Genomic DNA, 20,272 nt, shown 5'->3' on the forward strand with positions numbered 1-20,272 from the left:
TAAACACAAGGAAAAACACATTTAAATCCATTCAAAGATTCTGTTAATTACCATCTACACACAAAGTGGAACAACAAGTAGCATTATTTGCAAACCTTACATATATAACACGAAAAACAGAGACAACCTCTATTGTTGAAATATAGCTTAAAGATATCTCCCCTCCATTTCTTTTAAAAGAAAGCTAATTTACTTCAGCTAAGAAACCAACCCCCCAGTTCATGTGAACAATAAAAGTTATTGTTCTGATACAAACCATAAAGCCACTTTATTTTCTTTTTTAAAGTGTCTACAGTTTTGACCTGACAGAAAAAAAGACGGCACAAAGCAATGTAAAAATAATTGTAGATTAAAGTATGTCAGAAGATTTATGGTTACTGAATTTTTCATTTTAATTGTTTTAAATAATTATGTTTCAGAAACAAGATCTCTTAACCATTAGCACTTTGACCACATAGCATTTTAAAAAACTCCAGTATCAAGGTTTTTGAATGTGAAGAATGTCATGCTGAACGGACTGAGGCAATCAGTATTTACACTGTACTGTGAAAAATACCATTCAGAAAACAGAGCAATCTTTTTACCTACTTACCCTTTCCACTTCATGACATTTTTTCAAGGCATCACCATATTTTCCTAGTCTCTGGTAAGCTGACGCACATTCAGTCTGGAACCACATACACTGCATCTCATTTAGATTTTCCATAGCAGATGTCCCTTCCTAAAATGAATATATTTGTAACTGATGAAACCAGTAATGCACGAACTGCTGTATACCTTTCTTGCCCAATGGCTTTTGGTACTAAACCACCAATCATCTATAAACGTGCAATGGCTATAACAGCTAACCTCCCTTTATTCAAAAGTTGACAATATTTTGAAAATAAAAATTGCTCCTAATCTAATTTATCCTTCTTCCAGCCTCCTTGTTGATTTAAGTGGCACTTTTTCAAAGCCACATGACAAAAGGTTAACGTGCTTAAAAATAATTAATTGTATAGCATAAGCTTTCAATTTTTTTCCAAGATTAACTGAAAGCAAAATATATAGTTGCCTCCTCTAAGTTTAAGAAGCAGTGAAATATTAGACTGATTTTTATGAGAGTCAGTATCTTTATGAATCATTTAGTCTTTTTTTTTTACTTGAATCAGAAGAAACACCTGTTAGTTTAAACCAACAGGTATATGTCATGGTTTGTTTTCCATACCTCTACTGAGCTTACACAAATTTTTACACAGGCTGAACCTATCTGCACTCTCGGGACCTGACTGGTGCAAAATGAGAATATGCCAAACCACCAGAGATCAATATTGCCTAGCAGCATTACCAACACTTAAGAGAAATTCAGAGGTAAATTAGAGCTACATAACAGCACAGAACACTAAAAGCCAGGACTGGTGGTTGTAAACAAACTTTATGGGACCACGGGACACAGCCACAACCTTGGCAAGTGGACATCCAGCTAACTAAAATCATGCTGGACTACAGATGTTGCCAGACAAAAAAAGTGTGCTGGTATGAGAGAGGTTCAACCTGTACCCTAGTTTTCTTTTGAAAGGAAATCTCAATTTATGAAGACTGTATAACTTTTGTTTTATAATTTCAGTAATTTTAGATTAATAAAACTATTTTAAAAAAGAAAGACACTTAAACAACTATCAAAACAATGATAAAAGAAACCAAGTTTGCCATGAAATTGCAGTTAGGTGGAGAGGGAAACACTACTAAAGAATCCTATTCTGACAACTATTTAACACTTAAATGTATCTTTGCCTTAATTGTCTATGATAAATTAAATTACTGATACAATAGACATGCATTACATATGAAGAAAATGCTTCAATTTTTTAACCATTAACACATGAAAATACGAATGTTTTTCTTCAAAGTCAGCTGGTAAACCTATCAACACCTAGACCAAAATTTTCAAAGATTATTCAACAGACAAGTCAAAAGTAAGACATCCAATGATATTCTAAGAAAACAAAGATATCTAATTTTGTTTACATCTTATTTGTATCACATGAAAAAAAAAAAATCTTCACACTGTATTGAACCAGATCCCCCCCCAACCCCTGCCTCCCACTTCAAAGAGAAAGATCCCTACTTATGGGAATCACCAGATTACACTGCAGATTTCTACAGTTTTTGGAAACTGACAACCACGTGAGCACCTGAGGTAAGAAAATGATATTTGTGAAGTGCTTCTTAAATTCCTGGAACTACACAAAACACTTTGCAGTGAGAACCTTAGTTTTCAAATTCAGGTGAATATAGACACTGTGGATTTTATGCACAAGGGACAAGAAGTAAAGTTTTCAGGAGCACATAAAAGAGACTTAGGAAGCCAAGTATCATTTTTAAGTGCAAGCAATAAGAATTAGGCACTCTGCTACTTAGGATTTTCAAAAATATCTAACAGATGCCTATCTCCATATTTAGGTGCTTAAACAGCTTTGAAAATCTGTCCCTGAGACACTTAAATCTTATTTTAAAACAAACAAAAAAACGAAACCAAAAGAAAACCCAATGGAACTTGGACTCCTAAATGCCTAAAGTCACTTTTGAAAAGGGGACTAAGGTGTTTTAAAATTTTACTCAGTAGTCTGAACTTACTTTTAGAAAAATACATGAAATAGTTATAATTCTAAATTAATTTTAGATTCAACATGAACAATTTGAAATGCAGCAGCAGACCTATTCTTAAACAATCAGGCCAAATTACACAATTTGACAATTTTTCAACACAAGACAGCTATCAAATGAATTCCACAAAGGGACTTAATCTTGTACGTGTTATTACAGAAACATTTATGCATTTGTCACATCTGTGCTACATGATGGTCTGCTCTAAAAATTACTGACTGCTGATACCAAGTTATGATTACACAGGCAAGCATAACTTAATAGTGGACAAATCCCTCCAAATGGATAGATTTCTGGCGTCCCTCAAATTAGTAACTCTAGCAGAAATGTGCTATCAGATAACTATACCCGATAGATATGATTTGCCAAATGACAATACTACCAATGTTCTCTTCTTACCCTTGTAAACTTGGAACACATCTCCTCTGCATCTTTCACCATATTTGCTCGGAGCATATACTTTGCACATTTCGAGTTGATGAATCTGTCTGCTGTATCCAAAGACTGTGCTTCATCCATCCATTTGGCAGCTTCCTTTAGATTACCTACATGCTGTCATGGGAAAAAAAATCAGTTATATTTCTTTATTAAATACATTTTTGACTAAAGAGAGACATATAGCCATTTTTAATTAAGTACCGGGAATTATAAGCATAGAATCATAGAATACCAGGACTGGAAGGGACCTCGAGAGGCCATCAAGTCCAGCCCCCTGCCCCAATGGCAGGACCAAGTACTGTCAAGCCATCCCTGATAGACATCTATCTAACCTGTTCTTACAGATCTCCAGCGATGGAGATTCCACAACCTCCCTTGGCAACTTATTCCACTGTTTGACCACCCTGACAGCTAAGAACTTTTTCCTAATGTCCAACCTAAACCTCCCTTGTTGCAGTTTAAGTCCACTGCCTCTTGTTCTGTCTTCAGAGGGCAAAAAGAACAAGTTTTCTCCTTCCTCCTTATGACACCCTTTTAGATACCTGAAAACCGCTATCATGTCGCGCCTCAATCTTCTCTTTTCCAAACTAAACAAGCCCAATTATTTCAACCTTTCTTCATAGGTCACATTCTCTAGACCTTTAATCATTCTTGTCGCTCTTTTCTGGACCCTCTCTAACTTCTCCAAATCTTTCTTGAACTGCGGTGCCCGGAACTGGACACAATACTCCAGCTGAGGCCTAACCAGGGCAGAGTAGAGCAGAAGAATTTCTCATGCCTTGTTCACAACACACCTGTTAATGCATCTCAGAATCATGTTTACTTTTTTTGCAACAGCATCACATTGTTGAGTTATATTTAGCTTGTGGTCTGCTATAACCCCTAGATCCCTTTCTGCTGTAGTCATTCCTAGACAGTCTCTCCCCATGCTGCATGTGTGAAAGTGATGGTTCGTTCCCAAGTGGAGCACTTTGCATTTGTCCCTATTAAACTTCATCCTGTTTACCTAGGACCATTTCTCCAATTTATCCAGATCATTTTGAATTATGACCCTATCTTCCAAAGCAGTTGCAACCCCTCCCAGCTTGGTATCATTTGCAAACTTAACAAACGTACTCTCTATGCCAATATCTAAATTGTTGATGAAGATATTGAACAGAACCGGTCCTAACAAAGAGCCCTACGGAACACCACTTGTTATAGTTTTCCAGCAGGATTGAGAACCATTAAGAACTACTCCCTGAGTATGATTATCCGGCCAGTTATGTACCCACCGGGGGATATACGGGTGTCTGGAGTAGAAGTAGTACACCTTTGACTCTCCGGCAGCTGCGCCTTTTCAGGCGGACAGAAGCACTGGTCCTCACCCACCACTCAACTCTGTCTGTTGGCTTGTAGCAGCTGTTGTGCATTACAGCGATGCCATCCCCTGGGCAACTGCGTCAGCTCGCAGGCGAAACAAAGTGAGGGGGGTCTGGTCTGTCTCACATACCGACTTTATGGAGGGACTTGTTCCTTCTCCCTTCTAATGCACAGTCTCAACGGCGGACCAGGTGGTGTGGTGCTGCAAATTCACAACTCCTGTGAAGGTGGAGGAAAATACCCCACTGCCTTGTGGGTTCTTCTGGGAAGGAGTAATGCTAAGGGAGCCAACCCTGACAGAAAATCCAAAAGGGAGTCCTAAGGTGGTTCTGTGTCAACTTCTGGCACTATCCCGGCAATTCCTGCAGCTGAGCTGGTACCAAATGTAGAGGTTATCCTTTCCTTTGAATTATATCAGTAATGCCGAGGGTGGGGGGGCCCTGGTGTCTGGGCAGCCCAGGGTCTCCATAAAAATTGCCCAGGCTCATGCCTGGAGAGGTACTCCAGCATAGCTTAACAGCGTCAAACCAACACGGGAGGCAACAGATACCAGTTATAAGCTCTTGCTCGACTGGTGTAGAGAACAAGTGCGAGGGGTTGCTTCAGACAGTGGGAGAGATCATTGCATCTCATTGGACAGTCACCGCCCGCCTTAAGCTGGGCAGTCCCCAGCCAGCAGACTACTGACTCGCCAACAGTTCACTTGCCTCACCGGGTGCATGAGGCTTAAGGTTCCCAAACCTGACAAGTGAATGAAATGAGCACCAGACAAACCAAACAAGAAAATTATTCAGAAAAGGAAATCAAAGTTTCAAGCTTGCTTGCTGGAATTTACGGACCGTGTTGACCGGTTTGACCGAAGATCTTCAGGACATCAGCAACACCCGAAAGACCGCAGTCATCAACGAGGAACTGAAGAGGCTCCAAGTTGACATCGCCACTTTGCAGGAGACGTGACTCGCAGCTTCAGGATCCCTAAAGGAAAAGGACTACACCTTTTTCTGGCAGGGCAAAGCCCAAGAGGAACCCAGGGAGCACGGTGTCAGCTTTGCCATCAGAAATACCCTTCTGCAAATGGTGGAACTAGTCATGGGCGGATCAGAAAGACTCCTTCAGGTCAAACTTCAAACCTGCACAGGTCCTGTCCACCTGATCAGCGCTTATGCTCCAACCCTGAACGCCACACCAAAAGCAAAGGACAAGTTCTATGACGAGCTCAGTGCCGCCATAGTGCAAATACCTGCTCATGAACAATTGTACCTTTTGGGTGACTTCGATGCAAGAGTTAGAGCCAATCGTGACTCATGGCCCTCTTGCCTATGGCACTTCGGTGTGGGAAAAATGAATGACAATGGACAGCGTCTTCTCGAACTTTGCACATACCATAATCTGTGCATCAAACACATTTTTCCAAACCAACCCACAGCACAGAGTGTCATGGGGACACCCACCCTCGAAACACTGGCACCAATTAGACTTGGTCATCACCAGACGCGACAGCCTCAAAAACGTCCTCCTGACACACAGCTACCATCTGCGATACAGATCATTTGCTAGTCTGCTCCAAGCCCCAGCTGAGACCCAAGAAGCTGCACTATTCTAAACCAACTGGAAGGCCCCGCATTGCTGCCAGAAAGACGGCAAACTCAGAAAAAGATGAAATGTTCAGAGAGATCCTTGAGGAGAATCGTGCAGCAGCTCTGGGGATGCTGATGCAACATCCAGATGGCAGCACCTGAGGGACACAATCTACAATACAGCCTTGTCAGTGTTTGGAAGATGAGCTGGAAACACAAATGACTGGTTCGAAGCTAACTCTGATTAGATGATTTCAGTCATCGAAAAGAAGCGCGCTGCACTTCTGGACTATAAACACTCACCAAGTCAGAATACCCAGCAAGCACTCAGAGTAGCCAGAAAAACAGTACAGCAGACAGCCAGGCGCTGTGCCAACAACTGCTGGCTTAAGCTATGCAGCAGTATCCAGACCTGTGCTGATTCTGGTAATCTGAGGGGAACGTACGCGGGCATAAAGAAGGGAATGGGACCCATCCAGAACAAGACGACACCTCTGAAATTCAAATCTGGTGAAGTCATCATTGACAAAGCCAAACAGATGGAACATTGGGTCGAGCACTACTCCGAGCTGTGCTCATGCGAGAACATTGTGGTTGATACAGCCCTCAACGCCGTTGAGCTCCTGTCAGTCATGGACGAGCTGGACCAGGAATCAACTGTGGTCGAATTGAAGAAAGCTATTGACAGCACTGCAGTAGGAAAGGCCCCAGGCCAGGATGGTATACCATCAGAGGTAATCAAGGGTGCCCTTGGACACACTCCTGGAACCCCCACATGAGCTGCTGTGCCTGTGCTGGAGAGATGGTGAGGTTCTACAGGATATGCGGGATGCCAACACTGTAACCTTGTATAACAACAAAGGAGACAGAAGTGACTGCAACAATTACTGTGGAATCTCCCTTCTAAGTATCACTGGTAAATTGTTTGCTCGTGTCATCCTCGGCAGACTCCAGAAGCTCGCTGAGAGGGTGTATCCTGAATCTCAGTGCAGATTCCGCACCGAAAGATCTACCATTGACATGATCTTCTCCGTGAGGCAGCTGCAGGAGAAATGCAGGGAGCAGAGGAAGCCACTCTATGTCGCCTTCGTCAACCTGACCAAGGCTTTCAACTCGGTCAGTAGGGACGGACTGTTTAAATTGCTCCACAAGATAGCCTGTCCACCACAGCTACTCAAGATGATCCAGTCTTTTCATGAAGACACAAGAAGAACCATCCACTCTGACAGCACATCATCAGATGCCTTCAGCATCAGGATGCGTCCTTGCTCCGACATTGTTCGGGACCTTCCTCACACTCCTCCTGAAGCACGCCTTTGGATCCTCAACAGAGGGCATCTTTTTGCACACAAGATCTGACAGGAAACTGTTTAACCTTGCAAGGCTGAAGGCTAAGTCTAAGGTGCGGGAAGTGCTCATTAGAGACTTGCTGTTCACAGACGATGCTGCTGTAGTGACACACACAGAAGGCCAGCTTCAAACACTGCCGGATCAGTTCTCCAAAGCATGCAAGGACTTAGGGCTTAGCATCAGCCTAGAGAAGACAAATGTACTTGGTTAGGATGTTGCTGCACCTCCATCAATCAGCATAGACAATTACAGGCTAGAGGTCGTCCACGAGTTTACTTACCTTGGGTCCACCATCACCGACACCCTGTCGCTGGAGTCTGAGCTAAACAGGAGGATTGGAAAAGCAGCCACAACTCTGTTCAGACTTAGCAAGAGAGTGTGGAACAACAAGCAGCTGTACGCTCACACCAAAACGCAAGTCTTCAGAGCCTGCATCCTCAGCACCCTCCTCTACGGCAGCGAGTCTTGGACCTTGTACGCCCACCAGGAAAAGGAGGCTGAATGTCTTCCGCTTGCGTTGCTTCAGGCACATTCCTGGGATATCATAGAAGGACAGAGTGCCCAACAACGCCGTCCTCGAGCAAGCTGGAATTCCAACCATGCATACCGCCCTCAGGCAGTGGCGGGTGCGCTGGCTTGGTCATGTCCACAGGATGAATGATGGAAGGATCCCAAAAGACATCTGCACGGTGAGCTAGCCTCTGGCAGAAGACCTCCCTGACACCCCCAGTTGCGCTACAAAGACGTCTGTAAGAGGGACCTCAAGGAGGCAGACATCGACCCAGATAGTTGGGAAGAGCTGGCAGACGACCGCAGCAGCTGGAAGCAGGAACTACACAAAGGCCTTCAGAAGGGCAAGATGAAGATCAGACAGATGGCAGAGGAGAAGCGAGCCTGTAGAAAGGACAGCAAGGACCTGCCAGACACCCACTACATATGCAGCAGATGTAGCAAGGACTGTCACTCTCACATGGGCCTCCACAGTCACAGTCAATGCTGCAACTGACAGTCTTAAATGGAATTACGAAGGGTGCGATGCGTGGTCTACGCAGACTGAAGGATGCCTTGCCTATGTACCCACCTTATAGTAGCCTTATGTACATTTTATTTGCCTAGTTTTTTTTTTTTTATAAGAATATCACTCACGTGAGACCGTATCAAATGCTTTACTAAAGTCTAGGTATACCACATCTACCGCTTCTCCCCTATCCACAAGGCTTATCATCCTATCAAAGAAAGCTATCAGATTGGGTTGACGTGATTTGTTCTTTACAAATCCATGCTGGCTGTTCCCTATCACCTTACTACCTTCCAAGTGCTTGCAGATGATTTCTTTAATTACCTGCTCCATTATCTTTCCTAGCACAGAAGTTAAGCTGACTGGCCTGTAGCTTCCTGGGTTATTCTTATTCCTCTTTTTGTAGATGGGCACTATATTTGCCCTTTTCCAGTCTTCTGGAATCTCTCCTGTCTCCCATGATTTTCCAAAGATGATAGATAAAGGCTCATATCTCCTCGAGTATTCTAGGATGCATTTCATCAGGCTCTTAGATATTTTAAAGACAGATTTTATTCTTTTTCCCTGCGGACTTCCTAAAATGACCACTTATTCGAAAATATGATATTTTTTTTTAATTCACAATATAAACAAACTGGAAAATGTATTTACATCTTATGACAGAGGAGAACAGAGTGGAGAATAAAAAAAAAAAAAAAAAAAAAAAAAATCAGAACAAATGAACATGTCCAAAGCCAGAAGAATCACTATCAAATCTTATGAAGGCTTAAAATGAGACATTTAATTTTACCTTGTAAATTTTTGCTTTTAAATAGAACAGTTCTATTAATGTTGGAGTGCTTGCAATTGCAGCATTAATGTATTCCAAGGCTAATGAACTCCGGCCAAGTTTGTCAAAGTGCTGTGCCAGGAAATAACGAACCCAAAGTAGTGTCGTTGGGGGCTCCTTCTCTCCATTTTCTGTAACAAAACAGATAAAATTACAGTGTCAATAAAGCTGAAATTCATTTGAGGAAAAACAAAAAAATTGATAAAGTCAGCAAATATTTGCTAAATTGTTTTCATGTGCAAAAAAGGTAGAGATGTAACTATTCTCTGGCAAAAAGCAGCAGCACTCTGACAATTATCATGAACTGTCAATATAGGGATTAGTAACTGAAATGTAGTTTTTACACCTGTCTAATGAAACTTACCATATGGACTAAATAAATCACAGGTCTTCAGAGAGGCTTCGTAACCAGTAACAAGTTCTTGAATTATTTCTACCTATGTATGAAAAATATAAAAATAGAGAAGCTTTCCTTAAATTACTATAAACTTTGAAAAGAGGCTTGTGTTCACATTTTCACAGTTATAGCACATCATTGAAAATATACTAGAACAATGTTTAAGGAAATATACTAAAAAACCTCAGGGTCTTAACAGAGAAAAATACTGAATGGCTCATAAGTGCATTACAAACTCAATGTGTTCCTCACCACTGTCATTAGATACCCTTTTTTCACCCACAATAGCTGTTCTACAGGTTGAACCTCTCTAGTCCGTCACACTCTTGTCCAGCCACATACGTAGGGTCACCAAATGAAATTAACAGGCAGCAGGTTTAACACTAAACAAAAGGAGCTATTTCTTCAGAGAGCACACAGTCAACCATAGAACTCCTTGCCAGAGAATGATGTGAAGACCAGGACTTTAACAGGGTTCAAAACAGAGCTACATAAATGTATGGAGGATAGGTCCATCAGTGGCTATTAGGGAGGATGGGTAAGAATGGTGTCTGTAGCCTCTGTTTTTCAGAAGCTGGAAGCAGGCAGCAGGGGAGGGATCACCTGATAATTACCTGTTCTGTTCACTCCCTATGTGACACATGGCATTGGCCATTATTATAACATAGGAAACTGGGCTAGATGGACCTTTAGTCCGACTCTTTCTTATGTGCAACACTTACCTAGCTTAATGTGTCAGGAAATACCAAATCATATATTTCAAAGTAAAATCATTTCACATTGGATCTGCTGAGTAGACTCTTCAAAAAGAGGTTATCTTTACAAATGGTCCTAAGTCTCAACAGAAGTCACGCTTTTAGTTAAAAAAAAAAAACTTAGCATTTACATACTAGACCTTTTTCATTAACTTAACTTTTAACAAAGGTGAAAAAGTGCTGAAAAGCCACACAGGCAAGTAGTCAGAGAAAGAAAACAGTTAGCATAGGTTGAAGCTCTCTAGTATGGCAACATGCATAATCCAGTATGATTTCAGTTAGCTGGACAACCACTTATGGGTGCGACCAAGGTTCCTATGGTGCCATAAAGTTTGTCTACAGACATCAGTCCTGGCTCAGTGTTCTGTGCTGTTAGTTTCTCTCTAAATGCCTTCTGTGAGTCTAGGGAGCAGCGGAAGTGTTGGCAGTGGTGCTAGACATTGAACTCCCCTGGTCTGGCAAAATCTCTTGCTCAGCACCGGTTAAGTCCTCAGAGTGTCAGATTTGAGAGGTTCAACTTGTACTGCTTTCAGACCTGCCTGCTTCCATTTTCTGAAATGACCTTTTAAAAATCCAGCAGAAACCCCTTATACACAGGCACTTGGATGACACAGAGATCAATAGGTCAAACTTTGGCACTCAGAAAAATTGCTGACCCTGGTCCAGACTCTAAAGATGGCACTGTCGAAAAGGAGTACACTTGTTTAACATTTTTCTGTTCTCAGAAACAGAAGCCTATAAATCATGCCCTTTGGTTCTTATCAAACCTCCAAAACCAGATTTTTCCCAAATAACTCTAGCTTGCTTGGAGTACATTTTCGGAAGAAGGTGGAAAACAGTTATGCTCTCTTGTGACTGCTGTTCTTAGAGATGTGTTTCTCATACCTATTCGAGTTAGGTGTGTGCATACCAGTCAGAAAATTTTACCCTTGCTGCTGTCTGGCTGGTTGGCTGTGGAGCACCCTGACTGGTGCCAATGTAAAGCTCTATATAATGACCTGCCAACTTGATCACCCCTCAGGTTCCTTCTTGCCAGCTATTCTGACAGTAGGGAGAAAAAGGGTGGGTTTCAGATAAATATGTACACCACATCTCAAAGAAGAATGGACTGGTGAGTAACTGTTTTTTCTTCAAGTGCTTGTTCATATCTATTCAAGTTAGGGGATTCACAAGCCAAACCCAGGTGGAGGGGTCAGAGTTAACGTGTGGCCAACTCAAGGACAGTGGCTCCAAAGGCTGAATCTCATCTGAACGGCTGCACAATAGCACAGTGTGATGTAGAAGTGTGTACAGAGAACGGCGTTGCAGCTGAACAGACTTCCTGGAGAGCCACAGCAGCCAGGAAGGCAGTTGAAGAAGCCCGAGCTTGCAGAGTGCACCATAACAGGTGGCAGGGCAACCTTAGCAAGGTCTTAGCACATTTGTACACAAGACACGATTCAGGAACAGAACAGCTGTGACAAAACCAGAAGTACCTTCACATGATCAGCAACAGACACAAAGAGCTGTGAAGTCTTGTAGAAAGGCTTGGTCTGTTTGATGTAGAAGGCAACTGTCTGCCTCACTTTGAGAGTGCAGTTGCTGCTTCTGCAGGGAGCTATGAGGTTTAGGAAACAGGAAGGAAAAATATCCTAACCTGTGTACTTATGGAAAACCATGTATGCACATGATAACATGAGGGCCCAGAGCTCAAACACACTTCTGGCAGTTGCTAGCCACCAGGAAGGCCATTTTCCCTAAGAAGTAGAAAATGGAACACAAGACCTAAGGTTTGAAGCAGGGAAGGGGCACAAACACCTGGAGCACCAGGTTAAGATCCCAGGTTGGAACTGGCTAGTGGGTGAAGGCGGTCCCTGCCCTTGAGAAAGTGCCCCACCATGGGATTTATGAAAATGGGGAACGTGCTCTCCCCTTGATGGAAGACTGAGATGGCCACCACATGGACCTTGAGGGAAGAAGAAACGAGACCTTGCTGCTTTATGGAAACAAGGTAGTCCTGCATCCGCACGACAAAGGTGGATACAGGCATTAGGCTGTGCTGATGACACCAGCAGGAGAAGCGTGTCTACTTAGCTAAGTACAAGTGCCACAGATGGATTGTGACTGCTGAGGACCTGCCACAATTGTTCTGAGTTTGCTTGCTCAACAGGGTTTAACCATGAAGCCATCACAACAGGAGGTGAAGGGAGTGAAGATCCAGGTGACAGAGATGACTGTGGTCCTTTTTGATGAGGTTTGGAAGCAGAGGAAGCTGAACGAGTGGAAGCACCAAGAGCTCCATCAGAATGGGAGAGGGTGAGAGAGGAACCTGTAACTAAGGTGGTCCGCCAAGTGGTTCTGGACTGCCAGGAGGTAAGATCCTCTCAGTGGATAGAGTATAATATGCAAATTTTCCACCAATGCAGAGCTTCTGAGCAGAACAGAGGGCAGCATGCATGATATAGTACAGGGGGTCAGCAACCTTTCTGAGGTAGTGCACCAAAATTTGAACTTTTTACCTCTATGCACAGTCCAAGTGCTGGTGATACTTTTTCAAGTCACTAACAGTCCTACTTACAACAGCTTCATTAATCAGTAACTTAAGATGCAGAGCTTTACCATTTAAGAGGTGGTTGGTAGCATTAACTGGTCTTTTATTAATCCACAGGTGGCATGGCTTTGAGCAAACTCCTGGCTGCATGGTGGAGGGGGGGGTGGGGCTTAGCTCACACATTTGCCAATGGAAAATCAGCGCAAGAGAGTCACTCTAATCACCCATGCTAGTAGATTGCTGACCCTGCTATAGTACATGGCTGTGATATTATCTGTCAGGACCATGACACAGCAGCCACGGAGATAATGGGGGAAGGTTAGACAAGAGAGGCCAATAGCCCAAAGCTCCTGTACATTCTTGTACAGAGATAACTCCTCTGCACACAACACTGCCTGAGTGTGGAGTTGCCCCAGAAGGGCTCCTGAGGCCAAAGCAGACACACCTGTTACCAGAAACATGTCAGGTTGGGGTATGAAAGGGAATGCCGATCAGCATGTTTTGGGGATTTAGCCACCAGTGGAGCGCATCAGAGACATGCTGCAGCACCAGGACGACCATGCCCATGCCGTCCCAGCCAGTACACAGATGCCAGCCATGCCTGGAGAGGGTGAAGGTGCAGCCCATAAACGGGACTACGTACATGCATGCCTCCTTGTTGCCCAGCATGCAGAGGTATGTTCTGACCACAGTGGCTGGCAACTCAGACAGGGAGCATAGAAGCAGGGCAAGAGCCTAGAATCAATGATCGGTAAAAAACGCCTTTGCCTTGGTGGTATTGAGAACTGACCCAATGAACTTTACATTTTAAATCAGGATCAATGAGGACCTTGGCGGATTGAGCATGAGCTCCAACTTGTCCAGATTTCTCTGGTGAGAGCTACCAAAGCCTTTACCTGATGGAACAAATGGCACTGCAGAAGCCAATAATCCAGGTATGGGTAGATCGGAATGCTGCCACCACCAGCATGCATTTGGTTAACCCTATGGGCGCCACAGAGAGCCCAAAGGGTTGTAAACTGAAGATGCAGGTGGCCCAGAGTAAGACAAAAGTAGCACCAACAGGAAGAATGGATCACAATGTGTGTCCTTTAAATAGAGAGTGGTGTACCAGTCCTGCAGATCCAGGGAGGCAATGATGGTGCCTACGGAAACCGTATGGAACCATATGGAACTGATAAACTTGTTGAGTTCCCTGAGGTCCAGGAAAGGCCACAGGCCCCATTTTGCCTGAACTAGGAAATAATGGGAATAAAGCCTTTGCCCCCGTAGGGAGGAACCTCTTCCACCACTCAAAGATTGGACCTCCTGGAGGAGCTGCTTGTGAGTGCATCCCTGGGGAGGGACAGGGGAGGGTGTAGGGAGGAGAATGAAAAAGAATGGTGGAGCCCAATAAGTCCATTTTGAGGACCCACTGGTCCAACTTAATGGCTGACCAGGATGGAATGGGCACAGCTTGTTGAGGAATGGAATGGAAGGATTCAGTGGCCCTAGTAATCCAGTCTTGAGCATACTATCAAAATTAGTGCTTAGCCCCAGAGGACGGCTTGGACCGGTTCTGGTTGGCCCCAGACTGTGGACGGGAGGGCTTATGGCAGGAGTAGTGGGGCTTGCAGTGGCAGAAGCCCAAGTGCCCACAAGGTTGGAAAGTGGCTAAAATAGCTTTTGCTGCATAGCTGGCATGCGCATGCCCAAAGACTTACTGGTACTCCTGGAATCCTTGAGGCTATGCAGGTGAGAGCAGATCTGCTCCACAAACAGCTCCACTCCATCTAAAGGGAAGGGACTCTGGTGGGAAACCAGACAGCTATAACCAGGCCATTCGATGCATGGCAACCCCTGAAGCGATAGCTGGGGCCACAGCATCCCCCGTATCTAGGGAGGCTTAAAGATAATTATGGAATACCCTTGTACTTTCTTGCAAGATGGCATAGAACTCCTCCCACAGTTTCTCAGACAACAAGTCCTTAAATTTAAAGAGAAAGGCCCAGGAGTCGAAATTGTAACAGCTCAAGATAACCAACTGGTTAGCCACCCTAGGCACCAGCCTTGCCACACACCCCAAGTGCAGTCAACTTTTCTCCCAAATAGGTCCAGGAGCTAAGCATCACTGGATTTTTGGGGCTGGAACCTGTCAACCCTGTCATTCCTTTTCATTAACCATGTCCACCACCAGGGAGCAAGTGGGATAGGGAGTGCACAGGTACTCAAACCCCTTGACTAGAACAAAATATTTGCTTTCCACATGCACACACATGCAAACACACACCCCATAGTGGCGGAATGGAAACAGGAGTTTGCCAGATGGCAGTGAGCAGAGGACAGAAGGGACTTGTTAACAGGAAAAGGCTGGGAAAAGCAAAGGCAAGTGATGTCAGTACCAGCAGTGCTCTGGTCACAGAATGAGGGGGACCGAGGTGCCTGGAAGCCTTGCTTACTGTGGATGACACAGATAATGCTGAAGGTTCTGTAGTCAGTACCAGACACCTTTAGATTCTGAAGACTTGCCTGTTTTATTAGTGCCAGGCATTTATCAGCTCGTAATACCAAAGAGTGATGGGTACCATGGATCTTAAGCATTGCTCAAAGCCTTATTGGTTCATACAGGCCCTTAATACTGAAAAAACTTGGAGCCTCAGTTGTAACCTTTTTAAGATTGATAGCAACTGAAATAGGAGGCCTTTAAGGTGACTTAGACTTCTTTCTGCTGACTTCTTCATGAAGCAATCTAATGATTTGGTGGTGGTGTTTTTTTGGTTTGGTTTTTTTTTTAATTGAAGCACTCTGGAGTTGTTCTTCCCAAGTCTTTTCCTAAATGAGAGTTACCAGAAACAAAAGTGCCCCTTCAATCTCCCATCTAAGAGCCATTGTAGCGGGGTTATCTGGGTAAGTATCTGATAAAGTTTACAGGGAGCACTCCCTCCTGACAGACCTAAGCTTTGTTTTCCTCTTCCTTCCTGAACCCAGTAGAAATACAACACAAATTTGACACCTTCAAGGGATGTTGGTGAATACAGTCAGAAGGGCAGTCACTAACACAGACAGCCACCCAACAAGTTAGCCAGCACTTAACCCCAGGAAAATTACGCATATTCCAGAATAGAAAAGAATGAACTTCAGAAAAGATGACAACTTTTCAGGAATGCAGAATGACCAAACTTGCAAAAGGTTCCCCAAATTACATATAGAAATAAATAAATTGGTAAACCAACTCAACAGAACTGCCATCTACAGTAACTTATATAGGACAGTGGAGTTTTAAGAAATGGGGATCCTAAGTCTCGCTGTCTCCTTCCAATGCAATCGAAAAGGTTAAACCACTCTCAGTACCAACACTGCCCTATATCTTGTTGGTAAGGTGTACAAGGAAACCCAGGATGCAAATGCAGACCAAATAGGTAATGTAACCACAACTGTCTGATCAAAGGCACATATACATCTGAAATGGAGCAGCCATAGTCACGTTGCTCAGACAAACCCCTTGTTTTTATTTTTAGATATTCTAAGTGTTTTTGGCTCCTATTCAAAGGCTTTCCATAGTTTATGCTTTATACACCTGACAAATCTGCTCACACAGGACAGCAGATATTTTACAACTTGTTGCTATGAAAACAGAAATAAGGAAATGTAGTTGGAATGGAATAGAAGGAAAAAGGAGAAAGCCAGTTACAGAAAACGTTTTTTCTTCAAGTGATTGCTCATGTGCATTCCAAACTGGGTGAATACAAGCCAATGTCTAGGAGGTGGGTCGGAGACCCGGAAGGAATGTAAGACAGTCCAGCCACCGCAACATTCTCCCGAAGATGCTGCGTGAGTGCATAATGGGCCATAAATTTATAAACTGAAGACTAGGTGGCCACTCTGCACATGTCCTGGATAGGAACATAGGCTAAAAATGCCACAGAAGCAGCGTGTGCCTTGAGTGAGCCCCGATCAGGTGAGGGGAACCCCTGACAGCTTATAACATTCTTTAATGTATGTCACTATCCAGAAGGAAATCCACAGGGAGGACGCTGGGAGGCCTTTCATTCTACCTGCCGCTGCCACCAACAGCTGCTGTGATTTCCTAAATGGCTTGGTCCTGTCCATATAAAAAAGACTAAAGCCCTTCGAACATCTACGGTATGTAAACTCTGTTCCCTGGGAGAGGTATGAGGTTTTAGGTAAAAACACTGGCAAGGACATATCCTGGTTGACACGGAAAGAGGAGACCCACCTTCGGTAAGAATGCTGGATGCGATCTCAGTCTAACCTTGCTCTTGGGGAACACCATATAGGAGTGGGTCTGCCATCAGTCCCTCAACTCAGATACTCTCCTGGCCCAGGTAATAGCTTCCAAAAATGCTGTTCTGTAATTTAGAAACAGCAGGGAAACAGGAAGCAAGGGATTTGAAGGGGTCGCCCATAAGTTTTGGCAACACCAGAATATCATCACTCGCAGGTAATGGGGACCCTCTCCAGGCCTTTCATAAACCTTTTAACCATCACGTCTGAGAAAACTGAGGATATCCCAGGGCTGGGGTGAAAGGCTGAGACGGCTACTAAATGCACCTTGATGGAGAATGACGACAGCCGTTCCTGATTTAAATACCACAAGTAGTCCAAAAATCACTGGTATCAAGGCCTGTAATGGGGACAGCCCCCTCTGAGATACCCAAATAGAAAACTTTTTCCACTTACCAAATATAGGCTGCCCTCATGGAAGGTTTCCTGCTGTTTAACACCACCTTCCTTACTAGGTACAAGCACAAGAGCTCCACAGCCTTCAACCATAGAACTTTCGATCTGTGAGGTGCAAGGACTGAAGGCTGGGGTGCTGCAGTCACTCCTCCCCTTGCGTCAACAGGTCCAGGTGTAACAGGAGTATCATTGGGTTGCATACTGAACTTTCCAGGAAGGCCGAATACCAGTGCTGCCAGGCCCACAGTGAGGCCACTAGGATGACGACAGATGCCCGATCTGACCAAATTTTGAGGACCTTGTGGATGAGCAGAATTGGAGACAAAGGATATAGTATCAGGCCTGACCAGAGAATGCTGAATCCATCTGCCCAGGATCTTGGGCTCTGGTTCTGGTAAGAACAAAACGTCCAGCACTTTGTATTGAGCTATGAGTTGAATAGGTCCACTTTGGGATGCCTTCACTTTTGGAAAACTGAGCACAGCATTTGTGGGTATAACGACCACTTGTGGTCCATGAAGGACCTGCTGAAATGGTCTGCTAACGAGTTGTACTCCCAAAAAGTAATCAACCTGCAGAAGGATCTGGTGCTCAACGCAAAACTCCTGCAGGCTGAGGGCCTTGTGACACAGAGGAATGGAGTGTGCACCCCCATTTGTTTATATAGTACATTGCTGCCATTTTGCCTGTACTCACTGACATGCAATGCCCTGATAAACTGTCCCAAAGCACCTTGCATGGAAGCCTGATGGCTCTGAGCCCCCAAACATTCATATAGAATTGGAGGTCTGCAACTCCCTCAATTGAGCCCCTTATCCCAGGTCTGAGATATCCATAATAGGGGGTGGGGTTTGAAGGGAACTCCTGCACAGACCATTTGTGTATCCAGCCACCAGTTCAGGGTTGACAGAATTTGCAGTGGCACCAGTCACCAACGAATCTATGCTGCCCCTGACAGGATGGTACACTGAGGAAAGCCACAGCTGGAGAGGGTGCATTCGGAGCCTGGTGTGCTGGACTACGAACTTTCACGTTGCCATGTGACCCAGTAACCTCATGCAGCACCTGGCCTTCATCGTGGGGAACTCGGTAATGTTGTGGATAATAGCCACCATGACTTGAAACCTGCTGTTTGGCAGGGAGGCCCTGGCACATACCACATCCAAGAAGGCCTCCCCCCAAACTCCACTGTCTGCATAGGAACCAAAACTGACTTTGTCTTGTTAACTGGGAGGCTGAGACTGAGAAAAGTTTGGTGAATCAGCTGCACATGCCAATGCACTTGGTTTCACAAATGCTCCTTGACTAACCAATTGTCCAGGTACAGGAACAGCTGTACCCCATGTCTGTGCAGGAAGGCCGCCATCACAGCCATACATCTTGTAAAGACCCTCGGGGCAGAGGACACACTGAATGGGAGGACTCTGAACTGATAAAGAACCAAAGAAACCTCCTGTGGGGAGAGTAAATTGCTATGTGGAAATAGGCAACTTGTCAGTCAAGAGCAGCGAATCAATGCCCCTGTTCCAGCATTAGAATGATAAGACCCAAGCATATCATACAAAACCGTATCTTTTTTACAAACTTATTCAGGTCTTGTAAGTCCAAAATAGGCCTTAGTCCCCACCTCCCCCCTTTGACTTTGGAATTAGGAAATACCAGGAATGAAAACTCTGTCCCCGAAACTGATGTGGGACCTCTTCTATAGCCCCCCATTGAAGCAGAGATTATGTATCTCCTGCCTGAGCAGACTCTCATTAGAGGGGTCCCTGAAGAGGGATGGTGGGGTGGGTATGAAGAAAATTGGATAGCATATCCCCTTTCTACCAGAAGTAGGACCCACTGGTCCAAAGTTATGTTGTACCAAGCAACGTTGAAGTGGGACAGGCAGAAGGAAAATAAGATGTGTTGGAACTGTCAGGAATCGGTTTGCTGCTCTTCACCACGCCATCAAAATGCCTGCTTCAGCCCTGGTGGAGGCCTGTGATGACCCTGCCCATGGGTCTGGCGGCTAGAGAGCCTCCTGCCAGCACAGTTCCTCCTCCTGCTACTATCCCTCTGTTGTTGGATGAACTGTCTAGTCGGAGGGTGAGGGGTAAAGTGCCTGTGTTGGGTTGATGGAGTGCGAAAACCCAACCAGCATAAAGTGGCCCTCGAATCCTCTAGTCTGCGAAGCCTTTTACCTGTCTTTTCCAAAAATAAAGTAGAGCTTTCGAAGTGAAGGTCCTGTACTGTCTGTTGCACCTCACGGGGAGGCCAGATACTTGCAACCATGCCACAGTACACACGGCTACCCCAGAGGCCATGACCCGGCTTGGCTGCATCCACTGCATCCAGTGCCGCCTGCAGTGCTGCCCAAGACGTTTGTTCTCCTCCTCCACCACCATAAATTCCAGCTTGACCTGAGGAGGAACCAACTCTGAGAACTTTGATAGAGAACTCAGAGTGTTGTAAGAATACCTACTAACCAGGGCCTGTTGGTTAGCAATCTGCAACTGCAAACTCCCGTTTAATAAACCTTTTCTGCCATGAAGGCCCAGGCCTTTGGCCTCTTTGTTCTTAGGGGAGGGCCCCTGGAAGCCCTGTCTCTTCCTGTGGTACACCATGTTGACCACAAGGGAGTTAGGGGAAGAATGTGTAAAAAGATGCTCATTGCCTTAGTAGAGGACAAAATAACACCTTTGTTCCTC

General features: G+C 44.5%; 1 protein-coding gene across 2 annotated transcripts in view; it reads right to left on the reverse strand.

Moving 5' to 3' along the window:
- The window catches only part of NAA16 (N-alpha-acetyltransferase 16, NatA auxiliary subunit), a 125,149-nt gene that overhangs the window by 13,564 nt on the left and 91,313 nt on the right, over window positions 1-20,272 (reverse strand). The window contains exons 10-13 of one of the 2 annotated variants that reach the window (XM_074988488.1): window positions 9,585-9,657; window positions 9,182-9,351; window positions 3,046-3,198; window positions 593-721 (exon numbers count right to left, since the gene is read on the reverse strand). In XM_074988488.1, the coding sequence (XP_074844589.1) occupies window positions 593-721; window positions 3,046-3,198; window positions 9,182-9,351; window positions 9,585-9,657 (525 nt within the window). Of the gene's footprint in view, window positions 1-592; window positions 722-3,045; window positions 3,199-9,181; window positions 9,352-9,584; window positions 9,658-17,686; window positions 17,881-20,272 lie in introns of those variants that run through there. The other variant, XM_074988494.1, reaches the window with a different exon arrangement.

This window comes from Carettochelys insculpta, chromosome 1, assembly GCF_033958435.1.
Source record: "Carettochelys insculpta isolate YL-2023 chromosome 1, ASM3395843v1, whole genome shotgun sequence".
Lineage (NCBI taxonomy): Eukaryota > Metazoa > Chordata > Testudines > Carettochelyidae > Carettochelys > Carettochelys insculpta.